The following is a 20,555-nucleotide window of genomic DNA, read 5'->3' on the forward strand; positions in this document are numbered from 1 at the left end:
TTCTGTACCCATTGATGTATTATATTGATCACTATCATCATATGTCCCGTAGTCTGGTAAACATCACAAGACCGAACAACCAGCTTTCTCCATTCCACTCGATTTTCAGTCTTTCTCAGATTGCTCCTGTTGCCTAGTGGTTAGACCGTCCGCCTCGGATGCGGGAGGTCGTGGGTTCGAACTCCGGCCGAGTCATACCAAAAACCAACAAAACAAATACTAACAGCTGCCTCACTTGGCGCTCAGCATTAAGAGGTTAGTGTTAGGACTGGTCGGCCTGGTGTCAGGATAATGTGACTGGGTGGGACATCATGCTACATGTCTGCGGCATTTCACCCCAGTGCTAGACATAACTATAAACTGTCATACTGCAGACATCGTAGCGATATGACTGAATGTTTTTAAAGCTACGTTAAAAATCTAACACACACACACACACACACACACACACACACACACAACAGAGAGAGTCTTTCTCACTGAGTCGCTCAATGTCAAGCCTATCCACTCTCGAATGTTATCTCCCCACCTCTTTCTTTGCCTGCCTCTCTTTCTTTTTCCTTGTACAGTGCCTTGCAGGAATGTCTTGCCAAGTCCTGATGATTGTGAGACATGTGGCCTGTATCCTTTTCTTTAAGTCAGCTGTTATGGTCCATGATTCGCAGGCGTAGAGAAATATTGAAATTATCAGTAAGTGCATCAGTCTGACCCTTGAACTGAGTGCGATGTTCTTGTCGTTCCAGATGGGCTTCAGTTTTGTCAGCGCTGCTCTTGTCTGTGCAATCCTGGAGAGTAATTCAGGGTGCGATCCTTCATCTGTTACAGTTGCCCCCAAATACTTGCAGCTGTGGACTGTTTCTAGCTTCGTGCCTTGGACCCTGATGTCAGTGCTGATGCCTTTGGTGTTTTGGGTCTTTACTTTGGTCTTCTCTGTACTGACTGCCGTGCCGTAGGCTGCAGAGGTTTTGTCGAGGCTCTCTACTAAGCCAGATAAGTCTTACTCATTTCATGCTAGTCCATCAATGCCGTCGGCAAAACGTTAAGTTGGTGACTGTTCTGCTTCTGATGCTGACTGTCCCTTCATGTTCTTCAAGCGCGTCTACCATGATTCTCTCCAGCAATGTGTTGAATAGTGTGGGAGAGAGAGCAGACAGTCTTATTATATTAACTGGTCTTATATTGGACGAATAATTATTTCTGTAACATACTCACTTTTCGAATTTGACCTGCATTTGGTGGTTTTGGAAAAAAAGAGTAGAATGTGAAAGGAATAAAATTTTCAACTTGTTTATGGAAAAATACGATATTTTTATTTTTTTACTTTCTGATGTGAACTTATAGTAAAGAATGAAAACACCACTTCTGAAGGAACTTTATTCATTTTTCACTAGGAATTATTTATTATCAGATCATTACTCCATAAAATGATGCTATTTTGCTTTTACATGAGATAGAAATACAAAATATTCAACATCCAAGATCTTTGCCTTTGAAACTGCAAAACGTTTAAATTCTATACAGTTAAGTCCACTGCACTAACTACAAAGGGCATCGTTTGGTTACAGTACCTTAGCGGCCTTTGTTAGACAAGTACACCACTTGGACAAATAAATATCCTATAACAAGCAAGTAGTCTGAATGGTCCGTATTTTTGGTTTCACTGTTTAGAATTGCAACGTTTGATTGACCTTCACAAAATTTGAAATTGATATAATTTCGATTAGTCAAGCGTCACTGAATTTTTAGATGATTGGAAATGATACAAGCCGTAATTTGCTTGTGCATAGCGTACCCACCCTATTTAGAGAATAACAGAGAAGCAGCGCACAGCGCAATCAAAATATGGAAACGCTGGTATGGCCCGGTACATTATGTTCTAAACAAGTACTTTATCTGATTGTTCGTCATTAAAAGGACTCACTTTTACTTCTGATTTTGTATGTTCAGTGACTACATTAAGAAGGATAAGATGTAAATAATATCATGTCCATTGTTGTAAATCTTCAGGAATGCGAGCTAATAAGAAGTCATTGTTACATTTAGCGTTAGTAAGCCAAAGTGTCATCTGTTAATCAGATACACGCGTTTTGATATTACTATTACAGCACGTATTGTTTGTTTGCATTAAGTGTGGCTAGCTACAACAGCATAGACAATGATCTATCGTCATATGATGCTCCGGTAGATCTTTGCTTACACTGTTCGCAACTGTACGGCCGTTATACGTTAATCGCGGTGACTGAGGCTGATGAAAATTGAGACTTTTTAATCAAATATAATAGTAGCAAGAATGTCGATTGTAAAAGAGAGTAAAACTAATACATATATATGTACATATTTTAAGCGTGGTGCAAGAGGAAGCCTTCTAAAAGAAGTCCTATAAAACAAAATTACACGTCACTGAATGTATTGAATGTTACTATGTCGTAGCAAATAAAATGGTTCATAATTAGTATATGTTTGCAAAATGAGGAAGCAAGAATATTTTATATGATTATTTTTTAGTAATGCTACTATGTTGTAACAATTAAAGTTGTTCAGTTGGCATGCATTCTTTTGGCCCATCAATCGGCGTCTACTTTTTGGAGCCTCGATTGACAAAAGAATCCGATTAAATGACACCTGCATCATAGAGGGCATAATCATTAAATCTACCGTTAAGTCATCTTAGAAAAATCCCAAAACGGTTAATCGTTTTTATCGAGGAACTCTTGGAAGCTTTTTTTACCATCCTTTCTGTAAAATTAAAAAAAGACTGATTCAAAGATTGAGCAAAGAATCTTGAAGAGCTGTTGAAATTTCCCGAAGCACTATTTCTCTCTCATGGCTTGCACAGCAAAAATAGTTTTCTGAAGAAAATGTAAACACAAATCTTACAAAAATTAACAGGGAGTGAATTTATTAAAATTGCACCATTTTCCCCCTGATCGCAGTTATCTGAAGGGCAAACTTATGAATCATGAGAGTAAAAGAGGGATTGACACAAACATTCACTTTTTCGTTTAAGTCAGAGCTAAGTACTGGTATTCCGACTTGATCAAATGTTTACAGCAATATACAAGAATCAGACCTAAATAATGGATTTCCAACGTGATCTAATGTTTACAGCATATACAAGAATCAGACCTAAATAATGGATATTCCGACTTGATCAAATGTTTACAGCAATATACAAGAATCAGACCTAAATACTGGTATTCCGACTTCATCAAATGTTTACAGCAACATGCAAGAATCAGACCAAAATAATGGATATTCCGACTTGATTACAGCAATATACAAGAATCAGACCAAAATAATGGATATTCCGACTTGATTACAGCAATATACAAGAATCATACCTAAATAATGGATATTCCGACTTGATTACAGCAGTATACAAGAATCAGACCTAAATAATGGTATTCCGACTTGATCAGATTGGAAATCATATTGACAGAATATAACGTTTTTAAATTTTCAGACGATTTTTTCTGTTTCACTTACATTTGAAATGACATAAACTAATTTGAAAGATGGGATTATATGGTTCTTGATGAGACATTCATCTGCGTATATTGGGTCCACGGTAAACAAACAACAGAAGCAATTGATCTGTTTATCTATATCATTTGCTTAACTTTTATCAATGACTGTAGGTTGTAATGCTTATTTGTAAACAACATTTGTCCATAATAGTAGATTTTTGTCCATGATAGTAGACTGTAATTTACGATAATGGTAATTAAAAAGCATGTTGACATTGGGCTATGACCTTAGAATGTTCTGGAAGCGAACTTCCGATCCCACATCCTGGTTATCTTATTGGGTATTAGGTATATATATATAAGATAAGGGTAAGCAAAAATATTCATCCCCATTTTAAGATCAGCTTGTGGGGTTGTTTACTGTTTGTATTATGATATAATTCTAGAGGAAGTATTTATATCATTCATTAGAATTACTAAAGCGCTCATTGACTGGATTTACACCATTTGGCGATTATTATGAATTCATTGAAAGGCATGCTGGATTATATTATTGTGATACATCCTGAACTTTGGTACTTCAACACATTCAAGATTGGAGTTCATTCGGAACACTTTATACTTTCGTACTTGTGATAAAACGTTGAGGATCATTTGGGACTTAATTGAAAATACTGTAAGTTCACTTTATATTCTCAGGAATTAAATTATTTGTTGAATGTTACAAAACTTGTGATGGGTTTGCTTCTTTATGTTACTTAATTTAAGACCATAGAGTCGTTGCACATTATTCATTAAAGGTTTCAAACGGTATATTTGTTTTCATAACTATCTGTGTCCATCTTGTGTTCTAACACATATTCGTGTACAAAATTACACGAATACAAAATATTGTATCCAAAGGAGTTCCGTCCACAAGGATTTTATGAAGTCTACTTCCTTTATAGTGTATTTTGTCATTCATTGTAAGCAATGAATTTTGTCATGTACATAAATTGTATTGAGTGTGCATCCAGTTCTTTGCTGTCTGTCATGGGTTGAAACTTTCGTCCCTTCAGCTGCTTAAAAAAATATTTTGTTGCTGACATCGAATTTGTGAGGTGGCGGTCACTCTGAAGAGACAAAATTAAATTACTGCATTATTAACATAATATTGGAAGACAATATTCGATGATTTCCTTTCACCATTATACATAGTCAGGATATCATAAAACGTTATGCATGCGTTTGTTTCTTCAATTTAAGCCTCTAAATGATATTTCAAAAGTGACTTGTCTCGTGAATATTCGTAACAAACTATCAAGATCTAGGCTGAGTCTTCACTTTCATCCATTCAAAAATGACTTTTAAAGTTACAGGTTTATTTGATTGGTTGAAAAGATCTCAGATTCAAGCGCAATCAGAGGATCACAATCTCCATGTTTAAAGCTATCAAACCATTCTCACGCACGCTCAGACTCAAAATCAGTATTAAAAAAAATAATTTTGACATCCGACTGGCTAACGTCAAATCACTGACCAATCCTGCTTGGAAACCATGCAGCCTTTGTGCCTGAATTCGTGCTTACGATAGATGTTACATCAACCACTCACAAAACGCCACGTTACGTTAGTTTGAAATTTTGATATCTGCATCTTTTCAAATAGCATTGCTCGTTTGCCTTGCTTTTCAACACATGTACTTGGTATTTGAAAATAATTTGTCAAGATATGTGGGTATTTAAGTAAATATATCTGTATTATGTTTGCCTAATCTATAAAACCACACTTACTTATGTAGCCACCTGGATCCTGAAGTAAGTATATTTAACTTCTAACTTTATCTTTCTTCTCTTGTAAAAACTCTATGATAAAACGAATATACCTTTACTTGCTGCCTCCCTTTTCTTTTTGCCAGGACTAAGTGAACTTTGGAGCCAGTTGTACATGTCTGCTATTGCTGAATACTGCTCAGTTTGACAGTGAAAACCTAAATTCAGGTTGCAGCTTCGCTTCCTGTAAAAGAGAATATTTCTTCCAATTGAATATGCAGAAACAACGATTCGAATCTCAAGATTTAATTATCTGAAGTGACGTATTAAACTCCGAGTGAAGATTACTCGAAATTTTGGTGTAATGTAACGAAAAGATATTTTATTATTAAATTACCAAATATCGCTTACAGCGAATGGCTGTTTACTGCGAACAAACAGTGTATTATACAAAGTATTGAGGTGCTGACAGTTGACCTAGATCTGTTCATTCAATCTAGACCCGGTATAGTCCGATTTTAGTAATAGTTACAGCTGATTCCGCTCTTTAAAAGATCTATTTGCTGTTATACGATTAATTTCAGTTGGATAAGAGTTTGTTTTTTAAAAAACCATTTCTACTTTTCGAATTCTGCGAGAATGCGAGTTAAAAGTGTCCTTATACCTATCGGGAATCGGTAAGTGCCCATTTTCAAACACACTATAGCGTTTCTAAGCCATGAAGACGACTGTCAGTCGCGTACCAGCGTTAGAATAATATGGTTTTTAAAGGCATTGTTTGTTCGTAATTAATTGCAGTGTGCTTTTATATAATGTATTTTTAATAGGTTGATAACTGAGCTGTTCAATCTGTAAAGCCCTGCTCATGGAGAAAACACTGTTGGTTTAGATATTTAAAATAACTTCCAAGTATTTTTTTCTTCACAATTCTTTATCTTTACACTTTTAAATTTCAACTCTTACTCGTATTGTGCGGACGTGCCATCAAAACCTAATACATACATACATACATACATACATACATGCCTGCATGCATAGTTTTTCGCTTACGTAAGTAATTTTGGAAGACATTATTTGTACCCCAACCAAACCTTCTTATCATAATTGAATGTAGTTTTGGGAAATTTTGTATCAATGCAATATTTCACTTTTATTACATATTTTGTAATGAGATAATGCAATATGGCAGTGGGAGAAAAATATATGGCCACAATAATTATAGTAAAATTTTGGAATTACGTTTTTATCGATGTAGTAATATTGCTGTTAATCGCAGAATGGAGAAACTAATCCATTCAAAATCGAAGGTTTATGCCTTGATATATATATGTATGTATATATATATATATATATATATATATATATATATATATATATATATATATATATATATATATATATGAAAATCAACATTTGGCGTAGATATAAGGAAATATTTCACGAGTGGAGTGGAAAATATCGTATTGTCATTAATGGCTTTAAAAAAAAAACAACCTTAATATCATTTGTCTTTATAGGACGAATGAGGCTGCAACGCGCGTTTATAAAGACACTCTTTAATGGAGATTCTGTCCTGTTCGCAATTACGACCGAAATGTAAAACAGTGCACTACATAAGCTTTGACTTTAAAATGAGCCATGGAAACAAGACAAAATGTTAATGCTTCGTGATATCCGCATTAAAATCCGTGCGTAATCCACTTCAAACTCGGTTCAGATTTATTAAAATGTCTCGTTTGACTAAAACGAAAGAAAAGAAAACAAAAACAAAACAAAAACAACCCCCCAAATAGAAGATTATCATTCTGATCTACGTTAGCTACCATATATCTGTAACTTGATTTGTCTGATCTTTCTTTAAAATTTTTTCTTTCTTCCTTTAGTGTATGTATTTCATACTCATGATAATAAATTGATGGTGTTCAATAGTCAAGAGCGGCTAGTATTTACAGTTCGAGAGCATTATTTTGGGATATTTTTTTTCCACTGCTTTTATAAACATCTGTAGGGACACAGGACTGCACAAATTTGTAATACTGATTTGAAGTGTCATACTAATTTGAGGATGAATGAACTATGAAGATACCAACAACGAAAACATGTTACCAACTGAAATTGGTCGTGTCCCTCGGGGAATTCTTTAATGTTAGATGTGTTGTTGCAGATATGAAGATTAAGGAACATATGTTAGGTATTATAAACTTAGAATTACTTCGCGTTAGACCTAATATGCACAAAGAGAGGTTTTACCGGAAAATCAATATCTTTTTTATTGTGAGGTGTGGTATCATTAAATATTTACTAAAATATCCCAAATCTATGTATACATGTCTGTGATGCTATTATTTGAATTGTTTTGTACCTGCCAAGCACCTGCCTTCCATTGAGGACATCATAGTTCAATACAGCTTTTCACTGCCTATTTTCATCGCGTTCCCATAGAAACAGACAGTCGGCATTGTAATGTGATTAATTATACAGATTTAGGGTGTTTTTCTATGCCGAAGCAATAATACGGACAGGGAAATAAGGAATCGGAATAATTGTCAGAATAATTGTGTTTGTCATTATAAATACACCTAGGGGAGCATGAGTATGATGGCAGTTCTTTCAAACCTGCGCATCTCTACAGAAGCTGACAGTAAATGAATGAGCCAGCAGCTAGTTCGAAATTATATATATTCATTAATTCTTTATTCTTTTAAGCTATACAGCTCCATGAGAAACAAAAAGAAAAATATCCCGTGCAATTGCAAGTAAACATATCAGTAAAAAGAGGGATAATGACATGAAATTTACCTCATCGACTTGTTGCCTTTTCTTACATACTTGTTTTCAATAGTTTTCCTAAATTAATGACCTTTCTACGTTCTCAAATTTATAGAAAGCCTATTAGTATGGAGCATTGGGATGGTTCCATTTGTATCATTTGATATATTTTATATCTTACGTTATTATATATTTTCACAATAAAAAAAATGAAACTAATCTTCAATAACATTTGGATTAGAGTTACAATATAGTCTCTATATTCTATAAATTTACAAATGATGGTCTGTTTCAATGACTAAATTGTGAGTTATGTTCTTATTTATTTTCATCAAATACATTATTTTTTAAAATTCTCTTTAAATATCAACAATTTTAATAATCATAAGTCTTGGCTTTTTAATGGGTAATAATGTAATAATATTTTTTTTAAATTTTGGGTACATACACAAAAGATACAAATTTGGCTTGAATAATCAGAGACGGCACAGACGTCAACATTCTTTGACTACAATTGTATTTTGAGATGTTTAACAGACAAATGTATTACCTTGTATGCAGAGAAATGTCAATTCCATGTAAACCATTAGCTTTACCAAATTTATTGAAGACTTTCCTGTAGTTTTGAAAGAAAGAAACTTTTAAAGAAAATGAAAACATTGATAATAGGCTCATGATGAATGGAGTAGGACAGGTAGTCTATTCAATATTCTTGTGTTATGTATATTTGATTTAATTTATATTTGATTTCGGCATTCGTGACTCTAGATGGACGTTATTAATATGAAGTGATGCCGTTTGAGATGAAGGGTTCGTCAAGTACTTTTCAACGTCTAATGAATATGATTACCTCTGGTCTAGATAATTGTGACGCTTACATCGATGGCGTCATCATCTACAACGACGTCTTGAAAGAACATTTAGCGACAATTCGGAAATTATTTGACAGACTCACATATGCAAGTTTGACAATTAATTTATCAAAAAGTTAGTCCTGCTGTGCTAGTGTAACATTTCTAAGACATGTCATTGGACATGGACAAGTTAAACCTATAGATGTTAAGGTCGAGGGTATTTCTGAATTTCCTGTGCCTGTTAGTAAAAAGCAATTGATGCAATTTTTAGGTATGGCTAATACTATCGTAAATTGTTCTCCAAGTTTTTTTCACAATCGCTAAGCCCCTGACAATTTTTTGAGCAAGACAAATTTCTTTGGACTGAAAAATGTAAAGAGGCTTTTGATAAGTTAAAAGACATACTTAAAAGCGCGCCAGTTCCTACAGCTCCAAATTTCAGCCAATCATTAAACCTGTCTGTTGATGCAAGTGCTGTTCTTGTTGTTGTTGTGGGTTTCAACGCCATTTTTCAGCACTCGATAGGCTATGCATGGCGGCCTGTATTAATGGTGGAGGATGAACCCGGGAAAACCCCGGGAAGAACCACCTACCCACGACATGTTACTGGCAAGCTTTCTCACATACCCACGTTGATGCAAGTGATGTTGGGGTTGGAGCAGTATTAACTGAAGAAAGTAAAAATGGTGTTGATCATCCAGTGTGCTATTTTTCTAAGAAATTAACTAAGCATCAAAGAAAGTATTCAACAGTCGAGAAGGAATGTTTTTCTTTGATACTGGCATTACAACATTTTGAAGTTTATATTAGTTCAGTTTCCTTCTTGGATTATTGTGTTTAGGGATCACAACCCCTTACTTTCATCGGCAAGACGAAAATTAAAAATCAAAGACTACTTATGTGGAGATTGTTGTTACAGGAATATAATACTGACATCAGGCACATCAAGGGAAAAGTTAATTTATTAGCAGATGCACTTTCCCGTGTATAAAAATGAATTATTTTATGTATACTTTGTATAAATCATAAGAGTTTGTATGTTTTTACAATCGCATATCTAGTTAATCTAAGGTAAAAAGAAAGCTTTATTATATAAATCCTTCTTTTTCTTTATGGGGAAGTGTTATGTATATTTGATTTAATTTATATTTGATTAAATTTAATTGCTTGTTTGTGAGTTTTAATTTTTATTTATTTTATTACATGCTATTGCAATGTAACTTTATTTAGTGAAATAGAGTTCAGTTTTGACTGATTTTTTATTTTTGATGTATACAACTTTATATGAACATTGTATCTAATGCTGAACTAGTTCCTGACCTTGATTCAGAACCAGTGATAGTTTGTAATAAACAATTGTTTTTAATTCTTTCTCAGAGTAAGATTCATAAAGCGGCTTCGGGCCCATACATGGAGTACCTGACAAATAACATGTACCGATTAGGTTTTTCCCGAGGATTGACCCACCTCCGGGCATCTGTTTTGAGTTGTAGCTAAATTTATTGTTGATGTTTTGAGAAATAATAATCATACTTGCCTTAACACTAGAGACGTTCAGGTGTTTTATGTTGTGACTAGTTATGGGATAATTATTTTGTTTTCTTCAATTTATTTGGAGTTTGTTTTCCTTGGAATTACTACTCTAAATTGATTCTTGGACAAGGACATTTATCTAAACTTACACAGAATTAAAAATCTGGAATATTTTGTCTGTGCTTCAACAAAGAACTGTTGACACATCAGTACAAAGCTGACCACAGCATACATCATTGCCTTCATTTTGGATTTCGTCGGTTAACTCAGATTCATTTAGGACTTTTTTAATAATAGGACTTCTATTTTTTATTCTTGGGATTTTTTGGATTTGATTCTTAAAACTAAGTTCTTTTTTTTCTCATTTTTATCTTGTATTTTCTAGGAAAATAAATTATTTGTTAAATTTTATAAAGCTTTTTCTCTTCACTTCTTTATTGTTATGTTTTGTAAGAACCTAAACACGTAACACTTGGAACTCTTGAGCAGGCGATAGACTATATATTGCTGTCAAAATGAGACAGTAACCTAACGTTTCGTACTTTTGTGATCATGTGTACATCTTTTAGACACCGTTACATGGCCAGGTTGAACAGTTTAGACCTATATCAATAAGGAATTATCATATGATTAAATAAACTGAATACAAATTGTTATACCAAACCCGTAAATTAACTCTACAATAGATCAAGAGGCCAAAAGCTGCACAAGTTGCGAAAAGAAAATCCACGTGAGTTTTGGAATCTCTTGTAAATTACGAAACGTTTTAATATAATCGTTCGAATGATTGTTGTGATTTTTTTTATGATTTTTATGACATTTTAAGCCATATCAGAACCTAATACGTGTCAATATCAATTATATCAGTATATAAGTAAGGCTAAGGTAAAACTGGGAATTTAGGCAAACCGATATTTACAGAGTTTAATGCTTCATTACAATTAAAGAACTTAAAAACAACCAAGCAGCGATAAGACACAGGTTTTGACTAGTTTTGAATGAATTCATGATTGTTATTTCCACTTTTATCCAACTGCAAGCTGCAACTTTCTAATATAACATTGACAACGTTATTTATACTTCATATTGGAGCAAGGGTCTTATCTACAAGCATTGTTCGATAAGTTACACGTATACGCTTAAGATGGAATATATTGATACATGTTAATAAAACAAACGTTATGATTTTTGACGAAAGAGTTAGAAGACTATATGTTTCATTTAAGTACTAATTTCTAGAGAAGGAAAAGGCGTCAAAGCAATTAACATACTTTCGAACATTGCTAATAATCTATAAATGGTACTATGTGATTTTTTTGTAGCTCCAGTGTTGTCTTATTGCTGTGAGATTTGCGGATTCTTGGAAGCATACAATATAGAACGCGTATATAGAAAATATTGCAAGTGGTTACTACATGTAAAATTTTCTATCAACAATATGTTTTCACATAGAAATATATCCACTTTATCTAAACAGATATGTGCGTATCATTAAGTACTAGTTCAAATTGCGAAGGACAAATAATTATTATCTTCGATAAATATACGAAGTAATGATTATGGATCGCGAAAGGAAAAATTAAAAGAATCGGGTACCTATTATGAGGATTACATGATCTGGAGAAGTCTAGCATTGCCCTAATTCAGTCCATATATCTTCCTTTTTATCGCACTTTAACTAAAGACTAAAATACATATTTCATTCTGACTGGAGTTCAGCAGTTGCTTCGAAAACTTCACTAATGTATAAAGATATAAAAAAGAAAAGAATAGAATATAATTTTGTTGATTTAACGTGTGCAAAAAGCACTCAGTCAGTAGAACACATAATTCCTGTAATATACACTGCTGCAAAAATGAATGAATAGACGAAAGAATAATGGCGGTAGAAACCATATCAGTAAGAGAGAAAAGATTCTTCAAACCAGCTTCCACTCTGATCGCAGCAGGGTACCGACGAAATAGTTTGTACAAAATTTTCAAAGGGTATATGTTGTCATAATATGCTTTGACCAGCACGCCCTCAAATATATATTATTCTGTTTACAAAATATCATCAATCGTGAATATTTAAAAATAACTGAGACCAGGGTTCATGGGCATTGCAGAATCACAATGTCAAGATGTCAGATTTATATACCTCAAAGCCTATAGTGCATAGGCTTGGGAAATATTTTTTCCACGTTGGCAGCATCATTCGACGCATCCGTAATTCATTAATGTGTTGTCAAAGATCCTATCCCCAACAGCAAAACGCCAGATGAATACAACTGCGAAACAAGTTATCTAAATCCAACAATTATTGTAAAAGCAAGTAGTCGATGTCTCATTTCCTTGGTTTTGATTATGGAACATGGTCATCCAATGCGTAGAGGGTTTAGTAGATGGTTGAGTATTCGGAAGAAGCGTGCGCATACAATCCATTTGAAATAAGGTGATCAACCCAAAGCCAGCCCTGATATCATTCCAATATACATGTTGGTAGCAGCTGGACCAATATGTCGCTGCCCAAATTAAACTTTATTAATCTCCAAGTCTGCAGTGCTTTTGTTGGAGTCGCTAAGCCTGCATTGCTATTGTTGCTCATTGATATAAAAAAAAAAATTTGACGTCATACCATAACTCGTGATCAGAAAGCGTGTGTATACATTGTCTACACACATAAAACTGAGTAATGGGCGAGTAACTGACATAAACTAATCAACCAAGTGTGTAATTATTTTGTTTCCACTATTGATATCGCCCGTGTTAGTTCCGCCAGATATCGACAACACCCCTGGTGCAGATATCAGCATCTGTTTGTCATTGACACTTGATGCTAGATTTTGGCTGGTAGAAAAGCACGTGGTCTTGAGAAGAAAAAGGTGTTTGCTTCAGTCAGCAAACTTTGATGCTAGAATATATGTTGGTGGCATCTGCGCTGACTGTCCGCTACCGATTACTGTCGTTGACATATTGAGCGGCCCTGTCATAGCGTTGCCAGATTTTCGCACGCGTATATTAAAATCCCTATTAGAAATTGTTGACGCCATTGCCACCGCCAGTGACTGTCAAATGCTGCATAATGACTTATAAACATGTGCATCATAAATTTTGATTCCGACGATGGCAGAAAATCAGGACACAATTTTTGGTTTCCTGATACTAGGTCCAAACGGCCAAGGCAAGATAACCTCCTGCTCAGTATGCTGCAAAATAATTGACTCAGCTACGATAAAATGATGATTTATACTTTAATACCAGCCAAGATAAATACGAAACAAGCGCGTCTGATGAGGTCATGAGCGCTGGCGAAGGCATGACGACTGCGTTTAAAACACTGGAGCCAGAAGAAATAATGCCCATGGAAGAACATGATGGTGTTTGCGACCCCGACAGAGTATTTGACGATATAAATCGGCAGAGACAATATGAATAAAATCAACGAATATTGTCCGCCTATTAGACTCAACGCAGGCTGCTTTGTTGTATTTCTGCCTTATACCGTGGAATAGATTCTGCTAAATTTAAGCAATGATATCACGAAGCCATGGGCAGTAACACAGTCATGGTACTTCATCGAGATGCCGAAGAAGTTCTTGAAATATATCGTTGCGGTGTTGAAAAATTGTATTCGCCTGATTGACTGAGCTAAATATAGAAAGCTAATGTTTAAAAGAAACAAATGCATATACGTTGATGTTATATGAAATCACGTGAAGCAGCATCAACAATTACATGGCCGTGTTCTTGCAGTTAAAAAAAATGGGGAGCAGCGTAACTTAACTAATTAAGGTAATCAGCATTTACTGAGGTAGCATATGTATAACACATGATAAAGAAAATAGGACAAGCAACTTAAGGACCAGAAAGTTACTGATGCTGTCTAGTCAAAGTAACTGCTGACGTTAAATACGAAGCAAAAGAAGCAGGGACAGATTACAGAACGCGGCTCAGGGAGCTATAACATTTAGCAGAAGAACATCGGAAGACATGGTCGAATCAGAAGTAATTGAGGAAGTCGTACCTAAACCAGTAGATGTTGAGGGCGATGCTGATCGGCTTAAGGACTTAACAGAGTAAAAGATGAAGACCTCATTTAACATAAATGGTCTGATAAGAATCAAAAGAGATTGATACCCGAAAAAAAATTAATGAAGAGTAGTTGTTTCTCAGGCAAGACATTTAGCAAGATAACGCTAGAAAAAGTGACCTGGCATTAAGAGAGCACGTTGAACAAAGGCAATTTATCATGACTAACTTCGAAAAGATCTTTGATAAATTTGGACCTTAAGCCAAGTACCGATCCAGTTTCATAGCCAAGATACGTATTGTCATCAAAATAGAAAGGTGGTACTATTAACTCATCGCGGTGACTAAAATTGCTGGAGACAAGTCAACAAACTAGGAACGTGTGCATGGAAGCTGACAAGAAATCAAAATTCAGCAAAACTTATCAATACCAAACTTTTATACAGTGAGTTAATATAGTCCTGCTGCAAACACTTCTCCGTTTCAAGCTGCTCAAGAAAACAACAGTAATTTTACTGTCCACTACAACACACCGATGGAGTAATCTCAGTTCACTCGCTGGGATCGAACAAATTTCTCCTGAAATTTGGAATCGATGCATAAGGTTACAGAAAGCAACAAGAAATTCAGGCATCTTACTTCTGCAGACGACGCAATAGATTTGCTAACTATCATCTCAGGCTCGTACAATGGTGTCGACATAGCGAATGGAATCAAACGAATAATAACAAAGCAGGTTGGCGAAAACATACCAATTGAACCTGGTTATTGCACACTGTAGAAATGATTAACGCTCAAGGCTGGTTATTAAATTAAATTTACTATCAATAGCTGTCTGCAACATCTACCTTGATTTAGCTCACAAAATCTGCAACAAGGTGGAGTGAACTTTGGTGAATTTCCTGTCAACATAAGCAAAGTAAATGCGCGAGGCAACTACAGCCCAGCTATTCATAGTATAAGTTCCAATGCTTTGCCAGGATCATTTATGACATATTTGCGACCAACATCAGCTAATGCAAGAACAGCATTATCAAGTATCATGTAGAGATCTGGTTTAAAATGAAGTTTTGTGTAACACTAGTGTAAAATGATGCTTTGGAGATTTATACCCGAGAATGTCAAGGTCTTTGATGAGGATCCAGCAAACGAGTGTACTGCAGAATACAAATATGTGGGGTACCTTGACAATCGCATGAGATGAACGACCCGGGAACACGAATTATTGATATGGAGGATGAAGACGTTCACCTGTTGCCTCACAAATCTTTTCTTAAAGTCTGAGGTCGTCCTATAAAGATTGAACAGTAAGCATTTAAATAATACAATGTGGAAGCATTTAGCAAAACCTAAAGAATAAAATTATATTATTGAGTTTCCAACACTTGTGGCCATATACAATAATACGTAACTTATCAGTGTTGGGATGACGCCAGCTGAAACAGGTGATAAAGAATCCTAGCACACAGATTATTCATCAGGATAAAATGTATGTAGGCGTTCGAGTTGGACTTAGCAGAATTAAGAGAAGTTCGCGAATTTTTTGTTGTGTCAGTGTTACGACTCTACTTTCTTAAACTATGTAACATAATAAAAAGGTTAACCAATAAGTTTAGTATAATCAACACATAAAAGTTACAGAGTGAAAATTTAAGAGGAACTTGCGGTATTGTGAATTAAATCCCAAATAATCATAAATGTCCTATCACATGTGCAAACGTATATAACATTCTGAGTGAATTAAAAACATCTTGAACGTGACGATTTTGTCTTGAATGTTCTGCTGTAACAACAGTCTTTGTGTATCAGTATTATATATTCCAGAATGTCTTTGCATAAATTCACAATACATCCAATGTATGTTCAGGTTTTAAAAAAAACTCAGTGATCACTTTGTAATTCCAATGAAATTTTAAACAAATGATTCCTATCAAATTATATATAAACACAACTATAAATTTTGACATTAGATTCCCACAAAACTGATGTAAAATAGGAAAGTATCATTGCTTTCTGGCACCCTTTATAGATAAACTGTTACTTGACCCATAAAACAACAGAATGTCTTCGAAAGGTAATGATTAATAATTGACGTATTTCACTAATTAGTCAAAAAGGTCAGGTTTTGAATTTTAATTAAATAAACCTCTTTAACAAAAGAAATAACTCACTTAGATACAGCCATCATGCATAACAATAGTCAGGCAGGCTAAAGCTCTATCCTTAATCAAGGACAACAGTCAAACACATGATATAATTAAATGTCTATAATACATCTCTCTTAATGAAAAATAAAGATTTATACAACAAAGCATTATTTTGCTATTAGCCTACCATACTTATGATACTATAATTATTAAAATTGCATAAGAAGAAGTCTTTTGAATGTCACAAAATAAAGCAATATAGTACTTTAATATTCGTGATAGTGCATCTGCAGTCAGATTATCTTTCCCCTGATGTGCCTGATGTTAATGTTGTATTCCTGCAACATCAAATTCTACTTCAGCAATCTCTGATTTTTGTTTTAGAACTTGTTAATGAAATGTAGGCGGTTGTCTTCATTGAATGCAATATTCGGAGATGGGGCTGACGATGCACTAATATACACGTCAAAGTGCAACAGAGCCAATATAAAAGCTAAACATTCCTTCTCGATTGTTGAAAAATGTCTCTGATGCGTTTTTGTTTATTATAGAAAAATTGGACACTGGACAGACCATACCATTTTTATCTTCTTGAATCAGTACACCACCATCAACGTAATCGCTTGCATCAACAGACATTTTAATAACTGACTGAACATGTGTTCTCTTAAGTATGCCTTTAATATATCTAAAGTCTCTTGACATATGCCAGAACTATGAAATTTGGTTTTATTGAACATGCCAAAGATGTTTAAAAAGGTACTACTGCAACTGTGGAACCAGTGGCAGCGGTAACTGAAACAAAAGAGGAACCATGTACAATTAATAAATAGATAAACGCACCAAAAATATAGAAAAGCCAAATGAGCAACTGCAGAGACTATTGGATACTTGCTGAAGTCAAAGAAGACGTTTGGGAAATTGAAAAGGTTACAGAAGAGCGAACCATCAAAGAATTACTTTCAAAGATTTCACTACTGGCACCAACAATCGCATACTTTTCAATGATGGAAACATAAAGCAAAGTTTTAACAAATACGGTCGCCAGTGGATCTTTGAAAATCCCATCCGTGCACGTTTTTATATACACCCCGCTGGAAAAATTTACTGATAAAGAAAATCAACACAGAATATAAAAATATACGGGTCAAGTGGGTATATACAACACTTACTGTGTTGAAACTATCTTCTGGCAGGTTGCTTGAGTTTTATGATGACGTACTTACTATGGCTAAATATGGACGAATTACTTAAGCCGATGAAACACTTAAACATTTTATAGAACTCGCATACGATAGAAAATGATGTTGTAAATCAACCCCTAAAATTGAGGCAGAAGCGGCATAAATATATAGATGAATATTCGGATTAAGCAGCAGAATAACAACGATACTAAAGTTTATATTATCCAGTATACCGAGTATTTAAGCTAGAACCATTGATAAAAGAGGAACAAACACCCTCACCCGCACCTTACACAGGCGCAAATAGTAGAAACACTTTCAACTGTACACCAACCAAAACGTGTATGACTTCCGAAAACAACAGCATCACCTTCCAAAATACCAGATGAAGAATACGAACAAATCAGGAAGTGGGTAGCGCTACAACATAGATTCGAATATAGCAGAATAAAATTACAATATGAATGGATACAAGAACAAAAATGGGAGGTACAAGCATCAACCAAAAACAAGGAGAAGGTCTTGGTGAATTGTGTGACTCGAACGACCCAACTTATCAATTGGAAACACTTGTGGGATCAGTTCGTGCGGGAAACAACAATCAGATATCATTAACGATGCCACATTGATTTGTCAGCGACTGCTCACCAGTCACATTATGGACAGAAAAACACATCGCGTGTAGGTGCATGATTTTGCTGAAGACATCACTGACGTATATTACGACACCGAAAAGTTCTGAAAAACTTTGCGTGCTTGCGTACAATTAATACTGCAAAGCATCGTGCTGTTGTGACACACAAAACCGAACATTACCTAGATGATTACAATCTCATCTATGAAACCAGAATTTTACGTGACTTTTTCTACACTTTTTACCGCTGGTGAATCGCGTAAACTCGAAACTGCATTGGCATCATTGTGTTTATCAAAGTTAGCCTAGATTTCGGTGGCTGCGGTATGTGGGATTTCCGTCAAATAATTCGATTGTGCTTTCATCGGAGAGTGGCACCATCCGGATTGTTGTTGGACTTTCCGCTGGCACATATGAGAATAAATCAATCAATGAAAAGATCCGGTGAAGGACAACACTGGTAACCAAAAGCGATTCTAAAATTAGCATCTCAATCGAATTTCCGATTTACACGGTTGATACTGTACAATCGTCGTTGAGAACGACTCTTGGTTAGCCTGAAGATATTACTAAGATCCAAACTATACAATACATCGGTGAAATTAAAATCACCCAAATCAAAGGTTACACACATGCAAAGGTCTGTCAAAATATTTATATTCCTTGCGGCGATTCCAGCGTTGCTAGTTTAAGCGGCTCCAGTGGTTGCAACAGTGTTAGGGACTGTCGAAACAGCGTACGGAGTGACTTTGAAAAAGACAGTTGGCGGCAGAGCCTCTCAGGATCACATAAGCGTTAAAAAACGAACAGGTGTTCGATTATCCAGGCGTTGAAACCGAAAATGTCCCAAGCGGAATTTATATTATGAAACATGTGGACTTGCACAACTAAGTAAATTTGTTGATCATTTAACCAGGGACAATAGCGCCCGCCATCGACGGCTGTTTATTCAACTATACCAATGCAGACTCGGTTGGACGGGACAATACGCGGACATCTTGTTGTTAAAGAGTTGCATGCACTGACAGGAAGCAAATCAAAGCTTACTCAAGCCAAACCCTGCAAACACTGATTGATTTTACCAACCAACGATGCTGTGCTGGTATCAATCTGAGCAGGTATGCCACCAAAGCGGGTTCGATTAGGTATACTAACTGGGTTGTTATTGGTGTTGACGCAGGTGAGCGTATGATCAAACTGGTAAATTATAAAAATCTAACATGAACATTCAAGACGTGATTGTCAAGTTGAGAGGCGCTGTTGCAAACAACATGCCTTTATTGAAGACTATGGTGATACTGCCAATAACGGGATGAAACAATACTTGGATGAACAGATCACAAATGTGCCACCACGACCACGTGTAGTACCTTCATTTGCATAATACCTACTACCTACCAATAAAGGAGAGATAAAACATGATGGTAATACAATAATTGGTTTATTTATTGTTGCTCATAATGGGAATGGTTTGGATAAACCTAAATCGAGCTAGTCTGGAACGTATTTATTTATTGTATCTAGTTATTATAGTGCTCGAGTTTAGTTAAAAGCATTGATAAATAATCAGTCTTGTCCCCGAATAACGAAACCGGTACAGGTGTTCCAAATATTTAACATATATGACATCAACATCGTTGATAACTAGAGCCAAAACTCAGTTCAAATCATGTCAAGTTATACCCATACATCTACTTAACTGTTTGGTGTTTCTCTTTAACATTAGATTTAGCATTATATATAAGTAATGTATGCTGACTGTGGTGATGAAGTTGAAGAATCTGCCGACGGGGTATTAGACCAATTAACAGCTAATACTAACATTGTAGGTGATTTTGTTCAACTTGACGACAAAGATCTACGTCAGAGTGGTGTTACCAGACCCTCTTATACACTCAGATATAATCTTGTTTAGTGTAAAATAGAAATTGATAGTTGGAACCACCTAGTGTGCAAATACCAAAATCTAGACCAACTTGGTGTTAAGACTTTAGCACGTAAAAATATCCGTCGTTGACTGCACCACCAGGTACAAAAATACTCAGGGATTGTTTTTACAACGACGAAATCGAATTCACCAAGTTGTTAACCCAATATTGACTCAACTGAGATATAAAAAAATATCTCGACTGTTATTCAGCAAGTACGTACTTGTCTCTGCAACAGTTATCGGACGACAACGAGAACGATCCTTTCAACATCACC

General features: G+C 35.2%; 1 protein-coding gene across 2 annotated transcripts in view; it reads right to left on the reverse strand.

Annotated features, from left to right (window-relative positions):
- Window positions 1-1,360: 1,360 nt before the first annotated feature.
- The window catches only part of LOC149785201 (uncharacterized), a 91,638-nt gene continuing 72,443 nt past the window's right edge, over window positions 1,361-20,555 (reverse strand). The window contains exons 7-9 of one of the 2 annotated variants that reach the window (XR_016413494.1): window positions 5,332-5,462; window positions 3,127-4,579; window positions 1,361-3,070 (exon numbers count right to left, since the gene is read on the reverse strand). Coding sequence is in view for 1 of the 2 variants with exons in the window: in XM_089931190.1 (XP_089787316.1) it covers window positions 4,575-4,579; window positions 5,332-5,462 (136 nt within the window). In the remaining variant the exon portion in view is untranslated. Of the gene's footprint in view, window positions 4,580-5,331; window positions 5,463-20,555 lie in introns of both variants that reach the window. The other variant, XM_089931190.1, reaches the window with a different exon arrangement.

The sequence above is a fragment of the Sinohyriopsis cumingii genome, chromosome 13 (genome assembly GCF_028554795.1).
Source record: "Sinohyriopsis cumingii isolate HCF-2022 chromosome 13, ASM2855479v2, whole genome shotgun sequence".
Classification (NCBI taxonomy): domain Eukaryota; kingdom Metazoa; phylum Mollusca; class Bivalvia; order Unionida; family Unionidae; genus Sinohyriopsis; species Sinohyriopsis cumingii.